Source organism: Stegastes partitus, unplaced genomic scaffold, assembly GCF_000690725.1.
Source record: "Stegastes partitus isolate 25-593 unplaced genomic scaffold, Stegastes_partitus-1.0.2 Scaffold385, whole genome shotgun sequence".
NCBI lineage: Eukaryota > Metazoa > Chordata > Actinopteri > Pomacentridae > Stegastes > Stegastes partitus.
Genome location: NW_007578116.1, coordinates 223,076 through 245,537, shown reverse-complemented (window position 1 = coordinate 245,537; position 22,462 = coordinate 223,076). Strand labels below are relative to the sequence as shown.

General features: G+C 40.1%; 1 protein-coding gene across 1 annotated transcript in view; it reads left to right on the top strand.

Annotated features, from left to right (window-relative positions):
* The first annotated feature begins 2,652 nt into the window (after positions 1-2,652).
* si (sucrase-isomaltase) overlaps positions 2,653-22,462 on the top strand; it is a 65,284-nt gene continuing 45,474 nt past the window's right edge. The window contains exons 1-16 of the mRNA XM_008285075.1: positions 2,653-2,782; positions 3,541-3,620; positions 3,908-4,028; positions 5,061-5,170; positions 5,456-5,607; positions 7,976-8,144; positions 8,399-8,498; positions 9,176-9,288; positions 9,411-9,536; positions 11,761-11,892; positions 12,334-12,453; positions 15,827-15,940; positions 16,456-16,540; positions 17,235-17,352; positions 20,427-20,598; positions 21,997-22,113. Of these exons, the coding sequence (XP_008283297.1) occupies positions 2,653-2,782; positions 3,541-3,620; positions 3,908-4,028; positions 5,061-5,170; positions 5,456-5,607; positions 7,976-8,144; positions 8,399-8,498; positions 9,176-9,288; positions 9,411-9,536; positions 11,761-11,892; positions 12,334-12,453; positions 15,827-15,940; positions 16,456-16,540; positions 17,235-17,352; positions 20,427-20,598; positions 21,997-22,113 (1,959 nt within the window). The remainder of the gene's footprint in view (positions 2,783-3,540; positions 3,621-3,907; positions 4,029-5,060; positions 5,171-5,455; positions 5,608-7,975; positions 8,145-8,398; positions 8,499-9,175; positions 9,289-9,410; positions 9,537-11,760; positions 11,893-12,333; positions 12,454-15,826; positions 15,941-16,455; positions 16,541-17,234; positions 17,353-20,426; positions 20,599-21,996; positions 22,114-22,462) is intronic.

The window sequence follows — 22,462 nt, the reverse complement described above, 5'->3', positions numbered from 1 at the left end:
GTAACTCTAGCTCTGCAGTTACAAGCAGAACACAGTGCTGTACAATCTTATTTGCTTAAAAAAATAATTCCACATTTTGGGAAGTGCATGTATTTGCTTTCTTCCTACGACTTGAAAAACAGCGGTGATACACAATTCTCATGTCTGCATGTAAATATGTAGCCAGCTGTGAATTAGCTTATCTTTGCATAATGACCTAAAACAAGTTTTTTTTTTTCTTTTTTCCCTTGTTTGAGGTCTTTCAGATTTCAATAGCTGTCCAAAGGTTAAAAATGCTGCCTCTCACCGACTTCAAAAAGAAATTATGTAACACATTATATCTTGTTTGTTTAAACACTGTGGTGATATAATTTCATCTAACTGCATCAGCAAGCTGTGTCTTTCCCAAAATGTCATACTATTCCTTTAACAATCTAGTTTGTCAGGCTGGTGCAGACGGGAGTAGAATAAATCAACAGCCGAGTCCCAGTGAATGATCTGTATGTGATCAAACATATAACGTTACAATGTCTAACTACTGACAGCTATCATATTGAGCTTTAGTTTAATCAGCTATTCATACTATTATATCGTAGTATTATTGTAAAAAAACAGAAATAACATGAAAGTTTTGATCATGTGAGTAATTACCAATACATTAGAATCTACATACTCTATTCTCGTATATTGTGATGTGTTGCTTGTTTCTGCCATAGCCATTCAACTAACTACTGCCAAGCCGGTGCGTAAAAAGTAGGGTTACGGTCACGGTAGGATAAAGACTAGTCATTCTGAGTCATTGCTGGCATAAAACAATAAAGACATGCGCATTCAAAAACCCAGTCAATAAACAAGTCAATAGCCAAATAACCATAAACATGTCTGCCTACATGCTCATTACAGCTGTGAATCAAATGAGATAATGGAGTTGTGCCAAGCTGATATGGTGATATCAGGATAAACTTGTTGTCTCACACTTTAGATGTTTAGATGGTTATCTTACATTTTATGGCTTTGAGGAAGGCAGATAAGACCACAGATAACACACTAAGCAGTAAAGGAGTGGTGAGTCCATGTGACCACAGACCATCCTGTGGATTATAAGGTGCGATCTCGCTTGAACTGAAGAGCACTTTGCCCCGACCACTGGAGAGAGCCGAGGTAAGACTGCAGAGCCTGCTGTCTAGCAGTTCAACTCAAAAACTAACAATCTTTAGCTCATATTACAGTAATTATACTCTACAACAAATAAATTAAATAAAAATCCTCTACAGTGTATATTATGGCGTTTCCTGATGATACACCATGACTTACAATATGATGCTGAATAACGATTATTACTGAGATGCTAGTGGGCTTCATTTTTAATAACTACAACATCAACATATGATAATGATGCATAAATATTGCATTCAGAAGTCCTTCTTGTTATAGATACAGACCTGCAAGAAATGGATGTTCAAAGCCATCTTTTCTTTCAGCATTTTGTAGCTTGCAGATGTTTGAATTATGCAGTTCCATCCAAATTACTGTGGACAGACTGCAACCGCGTTAATGATAATGTTGGTTATGTGTAGCCCAGCTCTTTGCCAGTAGAGTAAAAAATCTACTGTAAATTGCAATGCGGCTCAGAGGAACAGATGTCTATGGAGAGTTGTGCATACTGATTTTTTTGCTCACTTGCTCCCTACACTAATCCACACCTTATATGCCAGTCTGAAACACAATTAAAGGTAACAAACAGCCTCTTAGTCTGACATTAACTTTTATCGAAATGTCTCAAAGTTACCCGTGAGCTAAACATAAGTTCACCAGAAATATCAGACTTTGTGTTAAACTGCTTGTAGGAACCTCAAAAGTGCAGTCGCAAAGTGTTTGTTGTTGAAGTGAGTGTCCTTCTACATGTATCAGAGCGTCTGAGTGTTGGGAGATGTAAAACGATACGCTGTGTGGAGTTATTTTTAGGTGCTTATTGCGAGCTAAATGGAAGAGTCGAGAGCCTAAAGGGTTTGTACTGTACCAATGTTTGTGTATCTTTCCCGGTGTCCGTGTGTTACGCTGCATGTTCCCCGGCTTTTTTTCTGTGCTTCTCTGTGATGTGCAGCTGACTGCAAACGCACAGGGGCATGCACACGTTTGGCTCTCGGTCTCTCTCTCTGTGCCCTCACCTGCTCTTCACAGCACATTAGGCAGGATGGCTATAAGCCTCTCACACACCCAAATAGACACATACCCACACAGTCATTCAGACATTCACCTTGTTTTTGTCTCCGGCAGGATACTGGAGTGAAGCCTAATTGCTTGAGTGATATGATGGGTGCCTTCGCAAATACTAGACTCGACCTGTCGGACAGTTTTGTCAACTTTCTATCTCTTTCTCCTCCTTTTTCCCTTCCTTTATGATTTTCTGAGTTTAGTGCTTCTCTCAACTTTCTAAGGCTTTTGCAGAATCCAAGGTTAATGCAAGGAAAATATGTGTATGTCAGACATGTGTTTACTACATTTATTTATTTTTTGCTCATGAGTGCGTATCTGTGTCCTGCCAATGGGCGTCATTAAGGAGGGAGGTTTCTGGACCTATGAGACCTTGCCTTCAGTAAACTTGGTGTCATTAATGGGTGTTAATGATGTTGGCCTTTGTAATCACTCTGTGTGCATTTGTTTGTGTGTTAGATGGGGAAAAAACGGTTCTCGAGGTTGGAGTTGGCCCTAATACTCCTTTTCGTGGTGATGTCAGTACTGGCCCTGACTTTCATAATTCTGTATGCCACGAAACCATCTGCCGAAGGTAGGCGAACCACACGTACATATTTGTGAACATGTAAACTTCAAACTTCAACATGTAACCCATTTAGACAATCTCCATGTTTTTTGGACCTATTGTAGGTCTTGATCCACAGATAACTAATATTTCGGTCATAGGTCAAGACCACACAGACCAAACTTTTCTTTCATGATTGTATAATAACAACAGACCCAACGAGCCCTTAAAATAAGCAACAAAACGTGTTACTTGTAATTTCTCTTAAGAACAACACATTCTATGACGCCCCTATTGGATAGATTAGTTGAATTAGATAGATAAATTAGCAATTTCCTTGAGGTTTTGTACCGAAGGGATTAATAAAGTTTTATTCTTCTTAATTCTAGATAGATACATCACATTTAAGACTCCTCCGAACTGTCACAAATCACTGCAAAGGCATAAATCTGTCTAACTGGAGACCGCAAATGAGCACAGAGGTCTCATGTTGGTTAAAAGGACCTTGGTTATCATTGTTAAAAAGATAGCCAGGTAGTTATGCAACCATCTAGTTACGGTTGAGCAACACTCCCCGTCGGGTAATGGAAAATGAATAGTTATCTCACACTGACTCATTCATCCAGCCTTTACAGGGTGGAAATTGCTCTGTAATGGCATAAAAACCCTACTTTGCTTCATTGCACACGTGTTTAAATCTCTGACCACTGAGTAGACTGCATACTGATGCGTCATGTTACAGTTATTAGATCTTGACTGTGAAATACTGATTTAGCTGTTTTGCTTTACATATTTTGCAGAACTCAACTTTGTTCCTCAGTGTCCCAACATTCCTGTGGCTGAGAGAGTAGATTGCTACCCTGATGCTGGAGCCTCAAAGGTACGAGTCACCATCATCTCATAGAATACAAAGGGATGTTTGTGAAGAAGGTTTATCGCAAGATATTGAGTTCAAGCAGTCATTCTAACAACTCATAGTGCTCAATTCTTACTCTTAGTACAGCTACAACTGACTTAGGGTTATCGATAATGGTGATAACAGTAACCCTGGTTATAAGGATTATTAGACAGATGGCAATTATTATCATAGTAATGTTTATGTCAGTTGTAATGACAGTAAGAGTAACTTGGACACTGATAACAACATCAACCTTCCTACTTGAACAGGATACATGTGTGCAGCGAGGATGTTGCTGGAGCCCACTGAACGAGCGAAATGCTCCCTGGTGTTTCTTCTCAACCAACCATGGATACACAGTGGTATCAGATGATGCCCCAACTGCTTATGGTAAATCCCCATTTCCCCCTCTTTCTACCCCACTTCCCCACTGGTGTGTTTACCCACAGAAGAAAATATTTGGCTTTCTATTTAGCTTATTTTCTCATTCTAACTGCTCCACATTCCCTCAATCTGTCGGTCTTTTTCACATCACACGATTTTTCCTTTTTCCACTCACTTTGCCTAAGGCATGGGTTTCTGAGAAATATGACATGGATGGCATATCAGAAAACATGATTGACTTTGCAGCATGCAGGTTTTTCTATTTTCTGCTTGGTCTCACAGCCTTATGTGAGCTCAGTTATTGTGTAAAAGCAAAGAGAAACATTGGGCATTTTGTATGAAGTCTAAAATACAACATTTTCAGTCACATTGGCAAAGTATGAAAACATTTATTGAAAGGGAAAAAAAACATTTAGTGTGTGACAAAGATGGTTGAAATAAAAAATACTGATATTTGCTTATGTTTAGATTGACAGGAGAACTGTCAAAAACTTTAATTTGTCTTGGCCAGCTTTGGGTTGGCAGAAGGACTTTAACGAATATATAAAATGAAGGCATACCTTCTTGTACAAGTTAAACTGTCTTCAAATATTTTTCTATGCATTCAGCCATGACATCGCTCACGGCCACTATGCAAATTTCCTACATTCACCTCAGAAGCAACTCAGAGCTCTGGAAGCTCTGGAAGCATATTGGACCCTTTGATCATATTGGTAAAGGGAAAACCTGGGAATGCATCTGTGTTTGAATGGATTATCATCTCAGTTCGACTGATGAGTTTAATATAGAGCCCAAGCTAAGGACTACTACAGTTGTTGTATTTTCTGATGCATTTTTGTTTCTCACTTGTGCACAGCGGATCCAACTACAGTTATCTACAAAACGAAAAAGGAGTAGTTTGACTACATTTGAAAAAACATTAACATAACTTCTTTTTGTCATTTTAGGGGTAGTTAATTATGACATATTTCTCGACAATGGCATTCCTTCCTGTACTACAACTTTTACCATTGTTTTGTCATATGTTTTGTTTTGCAGAACTGAATGCTCGACTGAAGAGACTGGACTCTCCTTCTTTATTTGGTGGGGACATACAAGAGCTGCAATTCCACGCAGAAATGCAGACAAGCAATCGACTCCATTTCAAGGTGCGCACCGACAACTCTTTCATTCCCTTTCTGTTAAACGCGGTTCTTGCTCACGCACGGACCTGCACTTTGACAAAATCAGAAGAAACTGAGAGATACATTTGGTGAAGTCAAATTAATTTGCAAAAGCAGCTTTTTTTTTTTTAAATCAAAGGATGTTGAACACAAGCGCTGTGCAGAACAAACGAGGAACAAAAATAGCCATGTTTGCGACAAAGTACAAACATGACCATGAGATTGGAGGCAACGCTCACACTGCCTATACGGTTGCTTCCTTTCCCTCAGATCTATGACCCCAACAACAAGAGGTTCGAGGTCCCTCATGAGCACGTCCGTACCGTCAACAGTGACCATTCCAGCCCTATCGACAACACACTGAGCATAAGATACAACCCCTTTGGCCTGTCTGTGAGAAGGAGTGATGGCGGCCAAGTCCTGTGAGTGTTCACTATGTGTGTTTGTACCATGTGTACTGGTCTGTGTTGGATAGGAGATAGTTTATAAGAACTACACTATTACACTGTTTTCCTTGTGGACAGTGACCGACTCTTCTAACGTTAATAGTCATTTCATCTAATAATGAGTGGTACTATAGGTTGACTTCAGTGCTGCAGTACCTGTGGGGAACCAAGTCATCTTAAACACTGCTCATATATGGTGTACGTTCTCCACAAAACTGTTCATGTATTGTTTGCTGTAGGGTTTCTTTTTGTTACAGTTGTCTTATGTTTTAACCTGTCCAGCACAGTCGAGTGAATGCAAACACAATTAAAATGTCTTATTGCAATGCAAGGTAAAACAGCTAAATTAACAGCAGATAAACGCAATCTCCAGACATTAAACAAGCAGACGAATGATATGTAAATAATGATGGCGATATCTCATCTGCACGATGGAGCTGGCACACTAGGAATCAGCTTGCATTTAGGACCAGTACCCAGTAATCATCACCTTATTGTCCAGATAGAACCAAATCTTTGGTGGCAACAAAGCTTCTTTCAATGTACAAGACTTTTACTTTACAGTGTCCTAAAATAATTGTTTTCCACTGTGAAAGTCCACATAATTATTGTCTTTGAAACCCTTCAGCTAGAGCCACACATTACCAGTAGAGCAAGTGCCACTGTTATCTAAAACAACAACCTTTGGTTTCTGTCACTAAAAGCAGGTGCATCAAGCAGTATTGTTGTACTCTCAACACTGCACATGACCTTCAGCCAGAAGCCATGAGATTGCTTTTATGATCCCTTGGTAAAATCTCTTTGCTATTTATGAACTGGATTGCAGTAACTTTATTCAACTTTAACAACCTTGTCTTGAGGATGATACTTTAGGTCAAACACCGCAATCACGTTTCTGTGGTGTGATGAGCCAGACATTGGTTTTTATTATGACTAAAATTAAACTTTATCAATTCCAAAAGTCACAACTACTCCTGGGCATTACAAACACCATATCTTTATGAGTTAGGACAGCTAAAGGTAAGGGCTGAGGAACACACCCTCTCCATGATACATACTGGGTGGCTGTGGCTCAGGTAGTGAAAAAGGTTCATCCTTGGTTCCTCCACCTGCCAGTGTCCTCGGGTAAGACACTGAACCCCAAGTTGCTCTGGATGGCAGGCTAGCATCTTGCATAACATCATTGATGTGTGTGTGTGAATGGGAAACGTGTGGACTGTGTACTTTACTTCTGAAGTTAGTGCAGCTGATGGAAAAACCTAAAAATCCCATATTAACATAAATGAATTTGAACATTTGTAAAACGTCCATGTGTGCGTAAACAAAGAACCAGTATTTAGTTTATAAGTAAGCCATGTTCCAATAAAGGAGGCCAGATGGTTACAGTGTAACTTTGTTGATGCATAGTTAAACTTTAACTGGAAAATAATTAACAAGTGGAAAGTTTCAGCTAAATTTATACAGCTTTGCAATATGTTTATCTATACTGTATTCATTTAATAGTTTGATATGGCCTGTCTTTGTTCAAACCCATTTACATCAAGCAGAGTAAGTGATATTTAATAGAGAATTCATGTGATACAATAATCTGCCAGTCTGGAGGTTAATAACTTCCTGCTTTGCAGCTGTTATCATTACTGTAGAACTATTTAATAACATTTTTATAAAAACGCAAGCAATACACTACCAATAAAAAGGCTATAACTTGATATGATAACATAATAGAATGATAGTCATGCTCACTCTGATAGTGATACCTAGATAGTGTGCCGGTGTTCTCTTCTCATAATAAAATTGACTTGTAAATAGACATGTTCATTAAACACATGCAGTCATTCACAGTCATCCTATTTGCCTCGACAGCATTAAGTAAGTCTGTGTCATATGATTCAATGAAGTCACTGATGGAACTATTTTTTCAGCTATTTGCTATCATGACTATTAAATAACAATGTATATTTACTAAGTTTATATCCTTTACTTGAATGCTTTGACAGCTACTTGCAGCTCCAGCAGCCTGAGTATTTCAGCTACCATTGTATGTCTTGTTTTGAAGACTAGAAAAATACTACTCAGCAGGCTTATTAGACCTTGATGGGATGGTCTGTCTTCTCCTTGGTTTTTCTTTCCACAGCTCAACTCCTCCACGCGTCCTTGTCTCGGTGCCACTCCCACTCTCGTCTCCTCTCGCTGCAACTCGCTCTCATTTTCTTTCTTACTTCTTTGTCTCTCACATTTTCTCTCTCTCTCGCCTGCCTTTCCAACGGTCTCACTCACATCAGTCTTTCTCCTCACTTCCCGAAGATGATCTGTTCGGTTTTTTTTTTGTCTTTTGCTTTCAAAGGTTTGACACAATGGGTCCACTGGTGTTTGCAGACCAGTACCTACAGCTGTCTGCAAAGCTTCCATCCCATAATATTTATGGCCTGGGAGAGCATGTCCATCAACAATATCGCCATGACACAAACTGGAGAACTTGGCCCATTTTCACCAGAGATGCTTTCCCTAATGGGGTAAGGAGGATGCACTCATCCACTGCTATAGACATATTGTGTGCACAAAATCTAGGTTTTATGTGTATCTGCTAGTGTGACATGCTTACATGTGTCCCCTACATGTGTATTGTCCTTCTCAAAGGGCTTATAATTGAATTAACTGTAAGCAGATTAGGCTGTGAAGTCATATCCTCAGTTTCAGTGAGTGTCACCCCTCCTGCGTCTCACACCTCTTCCCTCTGTCCCCTCATCTCTCTCCACCTTCCTTGCAGGGAACACATAACCTCTACGGACACTATCCATTCTTCCTCTGTATGGAGGATGAGAGCGGTCAGTCATTTGGGGTCTTTCTCATGAACAGCAATGCCATGGGTAAATACATGCACACACATGCAAGAACATACGGAGGTACTAGAATATGCACAAACACACGCACTGTCCTCGGGAATGTGCACAGAGACCAAAGCAGGCATTTTGAGAGTGGAAGCTGTACACACTACATACAGTTGCACTGATATATTGCCTTATGGACGCAAACATGACAAACTGCATGATCATACGATGTAATACTTGCACAAAGCACCCACTTATGCATACATTGGCAGCTAGAACGTTGGGCGAAAAAAACAACCTTTTTCAACATGGTTCAAGGGCAGATGAACCACAGTAATGCTTCATCCTCCAAACACAAATGGATCTACTGTTGCCTCAATCAAAGAATTGTGCTGACAAATCAAAGAGAATATTGCATGGCTGTTTTATCCCATGAAGGAGATGACTGAAAGCACTGGGAATACCCACTGACATGTTTCTCTTGCTCATGTCTATAGTCTTATACAAAAGCTTTTTTTTTTTTGTTCTTGTGGACTGCCTTGACTGATGCATAATGTCTGAACAAAAAAAAAAAAAAATCCTCCAAAGAATAAAAACAGACAAAGAAATTTGTCAAAATAGCGATTCACAGCTGCTTGACAGGTCATGTTAGCATTATGATTGATAGTTAAGAATAATATTAGGATTAAGCTTGCAATGTCTTCATCTTCTTCCAGAGGTGACTCTGCAGCCTGCCCCAGCGGTGACCTTCAGGACTATTGGAGGAGTCCTTGACTTCTACATCGTCTTCGGATACACACCAGAGCAAGTGGTGCAGGAGTTCCTTGAGGTGATTTTCTAAATTTACAAATGTGTGACAGAATTTCTGGGTAAATCTGTGGTGTAAAATTGGTTTGCGAGTTGCCTTGTCACAGTATTCATGTTAAAAATATGTCCAACTATGCTGTCCAGCTCATTGGCAGGCCAGTTATTCCTCCCTACTGGTCACTGGGTTTCCAGCTCTCTCGATGGAACTACGGCAGCCTGGCTGAAGTTAAGGCAACAGTGGAAAGGAACCGTGCCGTCAGCCTCCCATATGTAAGTCTTCTTGCTTTGAATTCTGTTTCTGTTCATTTTTAAAGTGTCTTCATGCATTCTGTATTTTATCTGGCTACCACTGCCCCCACTCACATCTGTGGTTTTGTCCTCATATTCTCAAGATAAACTGTGGAACAACTTTTTTTTTTTCACAATTTTTACCTTCTTTTAGTATTATTTTGTATTTTTTTATGTCGTGAATTTCAGTGTTGTTTGCACTTTCACACTCAGCATCTTAACTATATCATAAATCTCAAACATGTAACATTTTTGTCACGCATTGGCCTGCACTCTATTGCAATACAATAAAAAAAAACAAAAAAAAAACAGTATAATAAACTCCTGTCAAAGTTGATGTAATTACAAACAACGTGAGAAAATCCTGCATGTGACTTGGTTTAATTGATACTGGTTTGTCTTTATAGTCATTTATTTTCTTTTGCAAAGCAGGGAATGCAAACTGGGGAGAAAACACAAGCAGGTTTTTGAATTTGACCTCAGATGTCTAATGTCGGGAGGCATTGGCAGGATTTTTCTTTTCCCAAAAAAAATCTGAATTTTAAAAGCCAATGGTCTGAAAAAAACGTAGTGATAATGCATTGTATGTATAAAGGGGGATTTTATTATTATTTTTTTTATAGATGCTACCACAGCTTTATAGCTTTTAGGGGGGGAAGTGAAGGTAATCGATACTTCACCTTGTGCACCCCTTGTTAAATTTGAACCACTCATGCACCACCGTGTGGTTCCAGAGGCAAGAGCCTTAACCACTACACTATCTGTGGAGACGTGATATGAAGGTTGAAGCAGGAGTTCGACAGACAGTCAGAGTGATAGGGATGGCCTTTAGCTTAGACGGGGTAATCCAGCTTTCTGTCAAATAATGGAGAGTCTGCTGGGCTCTATAGGTTCAATCCCGGGACCACTATTTTTCAAGCGTCACTGAATGTTAGCGCTGATCAAAGATCAATCGACCGAGTTCCTTTCATTATCTCATTCATCCTGATCTGAATGTTAAAACTACTCCAACACCTCTTCCCTTCTGAGACATTTGATAAATACCAGTTGTGGTTGACATTTTCTTGGGAATGAGCCTTGCTGCTTATCTCTGTCGGCTCTGTGAATAGTAACTGTAAGAAGTCCCTCCCATACGAAGCGCCAACTTGATGTACTTTTTATTCTTTAATTACCAAGGTAAACTCCTAATCTTTATGCGTCCCTGTAAAACACTCCAACTGTTGCACAACTCAGCAGCACCAATCAAGGATGTGATTTGAACTCAGTCTTATCCAAAGATCAAATACAAACAAATTTCCCACCCATCCCAATATTTCACTCTAATAATCTCCAATCTCTCTTTCATATCCAAAGACATTAGGATGCAGCTGCTTCCTCTCCTGCTGTACTCAGGGACATGTTTGATAACCACTAGATAGACCACAGAGGGTATTATCACATTCTCCTTAATATGTCTGGAGCTGATTACCATTAGAGGAAGGATCTGGCAGAGCCTTCCAAACCATCTGCTCCATTGATATGAAGTAGATTTTGGCAGGCAACAGACAGACAGAGCAAGCATAAAGTCACACCCTGGCAAAAGACGAAGAATGTGTTAACATTCCCATTGTCCTCCCAAGGTTTAGCAGCACATTAGCAAAGTTGTTTGCACTCATATCAGGTCTCTAAAAGTCCAGCAAAGGCAGGTCAACAGACAATCTGGCAGCTACTTTTTTTTTCTTCCCAGTGAGGCTCAAATGGCAAATGTTTAATAGTGCTTTTATTAGCTATGCTGAGATGGGAATATACTGCGAGAAGGACACATTCAAGTCAAACTGAAGATGCTGTTTTTTTTTTTTTAGTGGATGCGCCTAAGTTATGTGCAGAAGCGAAAACACGAGTGGGTGCATTTAAGAAGTATTAAGAGCGATTTTGAATATATTACAGTCATGCAAGATGCAAATGTGATTTTAATAGATGGAAGCCATGCCAGCATTTTAGCATTTTCAATTAGGCTTTGAATATCTAATGACATTGAACCTATTTTAAGTAAACTCATCACGGTATTTATAAAATGCACAAGTCTCAAAACAAGACTAGGAAACAGATCATTTATGGAACATTTTAGAAACGTTGGATTAGGTTTTTCCTAAATTATAAGATATGAATAGGTATTGCACGTGCACAAGGCCCTCATACTGACATAATTTTCCGTCTCCCTTTGCAGGACATCCAGTACACTGACATAGACTACATGGAAGACAAGAAAATTTTCACCTATGACAAAGAAAAATTCAGTGAGCTGCCTCAGTTTGCTGAATACCTCCATGAGAAGGGACAGAAATACATCCTCATCCTGGTAAGATGCATTTCTTTGTTAGTAAAACAATTTGTGTATTTGACACATTAACAAAGAAGTTAAACATTGTACACCCCAGTGCTCCTACAGAAAATGCTGCTGACAGTTTACAATGCATTTCAGGGTTTGGGCGAGTTCTAAATCTTGTACTACAGGCCACATGTTGGTGCTGTAATGTCATGTTGATGCCCATCAGCCATAATGAAGAGTGTTTTTCATCAGCAAATGATTTAAAAAAAAATAAATAAATAAAATAAAACAAAAAAAAAAAAACACTACCAATTTTTTTGTATTACTACTGGTGCAGACCTCATGTTATGATTAAACATGTGTTTTTTGGGTCTGCTACATGAGAGAAAAAATTCTTGATTAAAAACTCATCAGAAACAGCAGTTCTTCCTTTATTTAAAGATCCTTATGAGTGTATTCTTTTGCCCACAGGATCCTGCAGTGGCCACTAGTAAGAGGTTGGGGGGCGCTCCATATGAGGCCTATGACCGCGGAACCTCGAAGAACGCTTGGGTCACTCTTTCAGATGGGAAAACTCCTCTGCGAGGAGAGGTGAGTTACATTTTAGGTGCAAAAGGTTTTTAATAAGCGAGTAAAATGAGACCTGTAGGACTCAACCTGAAAATTGAGTTCTAACAGAGGTGTCAAGAGGTGCTACCCATTTATTGCTACACATTCATATACTGTAAAGTAAAGAAGTAAAGATATAAACCTGTAGAGCATAGAGGGGCATACTGATTTAACAAAAAAACAGAAAACAAAACAAAACAAAAAAAACCCCCATCAAACTCTAAATTTAGTAGAGAGCGAGAAAAGAAAAAAAATTCAATTTTGATACACAAAGTAAGATTTTGTGTTAAATGAAAGGGAGTTTAAGCTTTTGAAATTAACATTTTTGTTGCATTTCATACCTTCTAAATTTACTACTGGATTTGCTTTTTTAGCCTGAATACTCTCGAACACTTCAGTGATACTATTGATGCTTACTGTTCAAGTTTTGAAAGTTATTCAGATTATAAAACAACAAAACGGAAAGGACCCACTTAAAACCTGCAGTTTGAAAAGACAGAAATGCTTTTGAGCGGCATCTCAATGAATCTTCACAGCCTCAGGCCACGACCTAAAAATGAGTAATAAGTAATACTTATCAATGTTACTTGCTCAAAGTAATGAAGGTCTTCCATTTATCCATCCATTTATTGATTAACTTTACCCGCTTTACTGTCCAGAGGGTCTCGGTTGCGGGTGGCTGGAGTATATCACAGCTGACGTTAGGCGAGGGGCACCCTGGACAGGTCTCCAGTCTATCACTGGGCTAACACAAAGAGACACACTACCATGCATGCTCACACTTACACTGAGGGCCAATTTAGACTTAATAATTAACCTGCCATGTATGTCTTTGGACTGTGAGAGGAAGCTGAAGAAGAGTGAAAACATGCAAACTCCACATAAAAATGCACCGGCCACCGAGCCGCTTCAAACCCAGAACCTACTTCTTCAAGACACTTTGAACCAGTGGATTCTGACTGCAGAAACTCACACAATCAGCAGACAGTTTTACAAGAAACCACTCCTCACTTTAACAGTTTATGTGCTACTTTCACCTCATAAACAATAATGAAGCATTCTTATAACACCATAGTCTGAACACATCGCTGGCTACAGTTTTGCTTTGGTGGAATAGATACTCATCATGAGTCTGAGGAGACTGCACTGGGTTTTAGGCATATTGATAAACCATTAATGAGAGTCAGCATTAGTTCCCATCATCCACAGAAATCAAACTGTGTTGCAAGTCAGTTACATTTTTGCGTATTTGATTTTTGGCACTACACAAAACATCACGTAACATAAACATAAATATATCCATCTGCTATGTGCATGTGCGACTGGTTCACATCCTCCATTAAACCAACTAATATTCCATAATGGAAGTTCGAGCGGAGTTTCTTTTTTTCTTTATTTTTTTTCATCCTTTTCCCCACAGAGCACGTTTTTAAAGCTCAGTGGAGGTGGGGGAGTAAAAGCATGTTGCTCCCATGCTTTTATAGTGTTGCTTTTGATTACGCACACGATTAAGCTCGGTCCCTCTGCTAATCGCTTTTTCATGCCGTTTATTGCGGGTCAAACATATGCATTGATTCCGCATTAGTGTTTAATCTTAAAATGTTCTGCATCACCACATCACAGATTAGGTGTGCAAGCGTGTATGTGTGTGTGTGTGTGAGAGAGAGACAGAGATTAAAAAAAAAACACACACACAGTCCGTGTGTTCATCTATGAGTATCCATTTCTCTAAATAAAAAGCCATACATAGCTCTTTGTGCTTTATGTTTGTGCACGCATGTGTGTGATGATAATTGATTCTAGTTTATTTCCATATGAATGCATGTGTCCTGGTTATGAAAACAGTGGGGTCTTTGCAGAAAGACCTTTTGCTGTCACTGTATCAGTAATAAAGGAGATGCAGCGACGGGCTGGTATTTATTCTGCTTTTAAGACAGCTAATTGCCTCCAAAGATAAGGATGAAAGCTTTTTTCCTGGTGGCCCATATGTTTCAGTGTGCGAGTAAAATCATAGCAGGACTTCACTCACACAGATGAATATTTCTGTTCAGACCACAGACGTAAAAATGGATGGGAGTAAACAAAGTAGCGGGGTGAGAAAAGGGAATCTGTGTGGGTTTAAAGGCAGGGATGACAGACAGAAACATGGGCAGAGAAAAAGGCAGGTGCAGGCAGACAGACAGACACAAATAATAGATTAGAGGGGAAATGTGCAGGGAGACAGACTGGCTGTCTTGCTGAGTGGCACGGTGACAGGGCCATACACAGGGAGCCAACCAGAGTGAGAGACAAGAGACAAAAAGACAGATTATCAGGTACACACACACACACAAAAGAAGGTAGACACGATGGACGGTAGAAAGACACTTTGGAGAAGAGGGACAGATAGAAACAGGTTGGAGAGACGAGAGACAGACGAGTAATAACACAGATAGGCAGATTGACAGGCAAAAGAGCATAAAAAAAAACAGAGATAGAGTGAGATATGCAGCTACAAATGTCAAAAGATTTGTTGAAAGTGTTTACCCTCTTGTCAGTATTAGTACGCAGCTGGAGATGACAAAATCTGGAGTTAAAGGAAGGAATGGCTTAAAAAAAAAAGAAAGATGGCATCTGCGAGCGACTATCAATAAGCTCTGACCTTGGAGTTCTGACCACCTGCCAAAAACATCTGCCTATAAATCTCTCTGTGTGAGCGCATGTGTGCGCACGCTCACATGAGCGTACGTAAGCGTGATTCATGTCTTCGCTACAAACCGGGTTGTAAAGTTATTGCCGGTGGAAGTAAAGGTAAAAGATAGCTCGAGTGGAGCAACCTTGAGATTTAATATCTACTGTGCTCTGCAGAAAGGGTGCACACACAGAAATGCACACACACACACACACACACACACACACACAAAATCTCTGCCTTTCTCTGTGGATTAATCATTTTTCTCAATACATGTCATTAAGGACGACTTCTAACACACAGTCACGTCTAGAGATTTCTATTGCATTATCGATTTCTCCTCTCCTCTGTTCTCTTCCTCAACTCATCTGTCTCTTTATCCCCTTTCTCCTTTGCCATCTCTCCCTCATCAATCCCACCCCCTCCTTTACTCCATCTCTCTTCTGTTCTTTTTTTATTTAATGTCATTTCCACATATCTGAACTGTTTCACCAGCACCTTCACAGGAACAGTTTTTGTTTCCATGGGGGGGCTCACTACTCCAAAACATTTCAGCTGGTCATTGCCTTAGCATATTATTTACATGCACTGTATTCCACTGTTTAGACAAGCTTGTGACTTTGCCCATAAAGTTCATAAAAAGTGCATATAAACAAACTGCATTTGACATCTTCTAACTCACAGGTGTGGCCAGGAGAGACCGTATTTCCAGATTACACCAACCAAGACTGCATCAACTGGTGGGTGGATGAGTATGCCAGACTGCACCGGGAGATCAACCATGATGCCCTCTGGATTGTAAGTTGGTTATAAAATACATCAAATGATGGTGTGCATTCACTGATGAGCAGTTTCATATGTAACAATTCCAAGCTGGGCATTATTCTCCATCTCATAACACACAGCGAAGGGCAGTGAGCTTGTATGTTTCTTTTGAACTTTCATTGGCTGTGGGTTGAACACCGGGGCCATGAGAAGAACCAACTAACAAAAAAAGAACTGACATTGTGCTGTTCATGATTCCTCATCTAAAAATTTGGTTTGATTCTCATTATTTAGACTCTTTGCTACAGTACACACAGTTTCCCATTATAGCTTTATCTCAATACCCAGGTCACTTTACTAATTCTTATCTTGAAACAAACAAAAAAAGTGAATGATCAGCATGTTATCATATACTAGAGGAATCCTGGACTCACAACACTGTCATAGCATCTCATAGATAGCTGTAATTACTTATTAAAATGATAATTTGATACTTACAGATGTGCTTTATCAAACTTATCCTCATACTCAAACGTATACACTTGCAGGACATGAACGAGGTGGCTAGTTTCGTGAAAGGATCGATAAACGGCTGTGCTGATAACAAATTCAACTACCCTCCTTTCACTCCAAGTAAGTCGCCTTATTTTCTACGTTCTTAGTCATAATCAGTGTGAGATATCTGCTGTCCTTATGCAGTTTTGATACCAACAACACGTGTTCCTTCAGGGATGTGGCTGTGTCTCAAACCTTCCTCCCACTGTTTGCTTGCCCTTGCTTACAAAACAAATCTATAGTTTATGACAGCCTGAACAAAGTACTCTAAGGTTACCCTAATACAAAGAAACAGAGGTTGTCACAGCTGTGCAGCTTGTAGCCTAAATCCTGTGCACACGCTGATAAATTATCCACAATAGCTCATAAAGTAAGTTCAACTGTAGAGGAAAACTCATCTAAAATAGTGAGTCCCTGGTGGAGAATTCTGAAAATGACTCTTCTGCCATGTCTTTTATTCCGACTGTGTCCCAGACAGGATGATCATAACTGGAAAAGGCATGCTCCCCAGATGCCACCATTTTTATTGCACTCCTCCTTAGTCATCCTCTTCCTCCATCGCTCTTCCTTCTCTCATTTCCTCATTGTTCCCACTTCCTATTGCAGTATACATCAACGTCTCTCTCGCTCCTTCCGTCCCCTTCTTCCTCTTTATTTTTTTTCCCCCGTCATTGCTCTACTTCCCTCACCGCACCCTATATTTTGTATTCACTTCATACCTCGTCTCACCTTGCACCATCTCTTCACCTCCTTCATCTTTTCTCTCCCCCAGGAATTTTGGATGAGGTGATGTACAGTAAGACTCTGTGTATGGATGCCAAGCAGGCCTGGGGGGACCACTATGATGTCCACAGTCTCTATGGCTACTCTATGGTGCTGGCTAGTGAAAAGTAAGTGCATCCATAATCAATGACAGGAGCAGTTTGGCCAGCTTGCGCTATGGAGGCCAACTTGCTGCCACCCCTTCAGAGCAATGAGGCATTGGCAAACTCTAAATGCACTCCAACAGTGTAACATGCACAATCTCCAACATCAAGTGCTGTAGAATCAGAGGGTATTGAGCAATGGCCCTGGAACAGAATTATGGAGCTGACATGCAAAAGTGCAACAGAGAAATCTGTCAGTTCAGTGCAGTGCAGTGACTTATGCCCTCCACTAAATCATTGCCTGTGACTCCTGCAGACCAATTGAAAGTTGGATCCCATGTGATATGTGCAGAAATATGTTTTAATGAGCTCAGTTCCCAGGGTGCTTGAATGAATTTCTCATCTGGGTCTGGCACTGAAGCAGTTTAAAGAACCAGTGTTTACGGATCTAATAGAAGGTCTATTAGTGGGAATGCAATAAAATATTCATAATTGTGTTTTCAGCAGTGCACAATCACCTGTAACTACAAATTGTTAGTTTAGAATGAGTCCTTCACATCTACTCAGGGAACAAATTGCCGGTCATGGAGCCGATTGTGTTTGGCATGTCGTTTCTACAGGAACCCAGAACAGACAAAACAAACGCTGGTTTTAGAGAGGACCTTTTTTGCATTTTACTTTGAAGAAGCATCCGCCGTGATTTCTCCTACATGCTTAAAAGGGAGGGTTGCAAACTGGAACCTCACTGTTGTGTGCCACTAAATCCAACACACTGGACCTTTAAGGTTCCAATATGTAGATAAAACATTAAAAGGCGCATCAGTGTAATCATAGGGGTTAATCACTGAGGTAGGGTTAGGATCTAGGTGATAAAATACTAGTGATTTGTAAAATAAATACTTTAACAAGAGCAAAAAGAAAATTGTTTGATAAAATGTTTCACTTAACTGCATTAGATGCATTTTGACATGAAAGTGCAACAAAAAGCTGCAAAGTTCAAGAACAAGCCTTGACATAAAATGCTTCACTAAGTTCAAGGATTTATTCAAGATCAGTTTATTTACTGTGTTGTACTGACGTTACATGTGGACTACTTCAAAGTTGATTTTACATGTTTACTTTATGTAATTCTTTATGTAAAGTGAAATCATTCCTTTTTTCTTTTCTTTTTTTTTTTTTTAAATTTCGGTAAATTTTCTATGTTGCATTGAGATTAAAGTTACTACATCAGTGCCTTCATAAATATAGTGGTTCAATTCAATGTTAGGTGGTTAAGTTAAAAATAAACCATCTTTACGAAAAATAGGTCAGTAAATATAGGTCTTTATTAAAAATAGGTCTCTCTTTATTAAAAACAGGTCATTCTTTATTAAAAATAGGTCATTAAAAATAATTGATAATGGCTAAAATTAAACATTTTATTGTGATAAATGGCTAAGCCGTAGACTGAAGTAGGGAAACTCATGAATACATGGATATCAGCGAGTTGAACGCATAGAGCTTGATTACAATTGGCCTATTATACCTACAAATCATTTCACTTTAAACATAATGCCTTGTGCATTGTGCATGCAGGTGGAACGCCTGCTTTTGCATATCCTACATTCAGGTTGCCTGTTAAGTATGCAATGCACAAGTTTGCATTGCCTCTATAACTGCGTTTAGGTGTCACACAAAGAATACAATGAAGTAAGTCTTGTCTGGTTCAAAGCAAACGCAAACCAGCACAGAGCAGCATGAGAGTAGCAGAGAAAGTTCATCGGAGCACATCACATTCGTCCTTCAAAGACAAATCTGATGGAACCAGCAAAACAGGATAATCAAGCCTGGGATATTTTGTGTTCTCCACAAAACGCAGACCACTTAAATGTCACCGAGGTATAGAGGCTGTAGTCATATTCATCTCCATAGGGATTTCTATCGTCTCCAAGCTCTCGGCCTGTCATCTCAAACAAGGCTCAAGTGACATCAGTTGCCAGTGTCCTAATATGCACTGATGGTGATGCTTTGGGAAATTGCATCAATTAGAAAGCAGCACACACACACCTGCACCGGTGGTTTTTCAGCTGATGGAAAACAACACCTCGTAAAATGAACCCATTGCAATGCACACCCCTTGATGCAGATAAGTACGATTTTATATGTTGAGGTTAAAAATGAAAAATTCACAAGCTTGCTCCCTAAAGCCAGAGAAGCAAATTCCCCAAGATGCTGATGAAATTCTAGGTTCCCATTAGATATCACAGTATCTCAGGTCAGTATTAGAAAGGTTTCTTCACTTCTTTCCCCACTTATCCAACAATACAGTGCCACATATTGTAACATTCTGCAGCTATTGTGAGATGTTCAGATGTACCTCGGGTGCCAATAAAAATCAATGCATATAGCCACTCTAACCTTTAAGGTATTGCTTTTTACCTTAATGTATCCTCGAGGTTCCTTTATACTATTTCTGCACAGGGAGAAGGGTGTCTTTCAGAATGATATTATGCCACAGATTCCCCGCTGTCTTTTTTTTGTTTTTGTGGATCATTTCTCCAGAGGTACATCATTACCTCTCACAACAACAAAGTGTATACTGCAAAATGTACACACAATGTTCGATAAAGAAAAACACAGCACTTGCTTACACGTGGCCTCACACAGGCATTTGCACTGGAGACCGTGACATAACCTGTGAAGTTGATTTGCTGACTCACTGCTCCTTGTATTAGAGCTAACTCATCTTTCGTTTGTCTCCTTTCTTACACTCTCCCTCTTTTTCTACCTCCGTCCACTAATTAAAATGTATTATTGGCAGGAGACACATTTTGTAAACATCATCAGGGCTTTGTATTGTCATGGAAATCAATGCTGCTTTGATTCTCCTGAAACAAAATAATAATGTACAGTGGGGTTGGGAAAGTACTACCAGTCTGACTGTGTCCCTGTGACATACCTCTTAATCTTTATCCTCGCTGTGAGCATGTGTGTTTGTGTATGTGGGTTTGATATCTGTTTCTCCCTTGTGCTCTGTCTTTTTTTTTCCTGTCCCTATGTCCTTTTTTAATCTTAATGACCTCTGTCTCTCTCCTTGCTGCCTCCTCTCCATCCCACAGAGCTCTGCAACAAGTGTTCGGAGGAAACCGTAGCCTGTTGCTGACCCGCTCCTCCTTTCCAGGTGTGGGGAAATATTCAGGTCACTGGCTGGGGGACAATGGTGCCAATTGGAACGACATAAAATGGGCCATCCCTGGCATGCTAGAGTTCGGGCTTTTTGGAATTCCCTATGTGAGTAGCAAACCTTCACAGAGGGTCAAATAGTGTTCATATCATGCTTGAGGTAAATGAGTTTGACAAGAAAAAACTATTCTCCGTCTGGCTAACCAGCTGCATGGCAGGGCTTAATGGAACTACAAGGAACCAATGTACCTAGGTACACTACATATATATATAGAGTTTTTTTTTTTTAAAGAGACAGAAATGCTACGATGTATGTAGATTTGCTACAAGAAGCTCTTGTAAAAAAAATCTGAGAACATTAGCTTCAGCCAGTCACAGCTTTGGATCTGTTTCACTGGATCGTTCTGGCAATGGGATGGCTCTCTCTTTTGCCTTTTTAAAGCGTATTCAGCTGCTAATTGAGATCTATGTTGAGACATAAGCATTAAGACAGAGGGGCCGGCAAGAAAAAGTATCTCTGGAATGAGATCCATTAAGCTGTCTGGAAGAACACTGGTTCTCTTTGCGGGAACACCACCACATCCAACAACACACTCGGGAGGGGAAACACACACACACTGCTAGTCAGCACCCAAGTACACTCTGCACTGTTTACTTGCATGTGTGTATTTCTAGTGCGCAGAGGGCAAACAGTAGTAAGAAAACAACAGGGGGTCGGACGCACATGCAAACACACACAGACACACACGAACACATGGACACACACACACACTCCTCCAGCTGTGCACGTCAGGTGGTCTTATAGATGCCAACTACTCCTGGTGGGACTATGTCAGGCATATTTTCGGTTCTTCAGCACACACACACAGAAACAAAGAGAGAGAGAAAGCAGGAGAAACGGGATTTGGATCGATTCCCTCCCATTGAGTCTGTTGTAAAATGTGGCCAGTAGTAAACAATAGAAGGCAAGCAGTCTCTGTGGACTGGCCTTTGACGGAAGTCTCCTTCTTGGACTCCATTGTGCAATTAATGTAAATAAAGATTACTGTCCACATCTACTGTCTGCCAGTAAATCTTGACTGAATTGAACCAACATCAAGAAAAGGTATTTCAAAAGACAAATATATGGCCAGTTATTGCTTTCGGTGTCACTTTTTTTTTTTAAGTACTGCAGGAGATTTGTTGACTTCCACTTCAGGTGTCTCCCCTCTGAAGGTCCCTGGATTGACATTAATAATGCAGAGATGCTTTATTTTATTCTCAATATCTCCAAATGGACTCTGCAACATCCCCTGTTCTCTGACAGTGTTTCCCATATCATTGCAGCGCCAAAGAAACAAAGCAATAAAATGAAAAATAAAGGCACCCCACAACATTCTCCTGTTCTCCGACTTTTTCAAATGGCATTGCAGCTTTATGTTTCTTATAAAACAACATTAAGGACACCGGTGGAAATATGCTGTCGGTTCTGGCTAAATGTCAACCTGTCATCTCCTCGTGTTTCAGATCGGCGCTGACATCTGTGGCTTCTTTGATGACTCCAGCGAAGAGTTATGTCGTCGCTGGATGCAGGTGGGGGCCTTCTATCCCTTCAGTCGGAATCACAACGCTGAGGGCTACAAGGTACTGTAAAGGCATTTTGTCCTACAATTCTTATATTAGACTGTCAGCTTTAGATTTATGAATCACACGGCCGCCGTTTGGTCTGAAGTGCTGCGGGGTGTACCCCTCATTTCATAACACTGTATAGGTGCTATAAACTGCAAGCGGTTAAAAATATAAACTTCTTTCGGTAGCCATTACACCGGCGCGAGTACAACTGTGTGATAAAACGGGAGCAGTGGGACCTCAGATTTTGGGTTTAACACTGGGATTGGAAGCTGTTGAAAATCATAACAGCTGCCGAGGGCACTGGAGCATCTGAGCCTGAAGTAAAATGTAGCTTGGGAGCTCAATGCTACACTGATGCTAC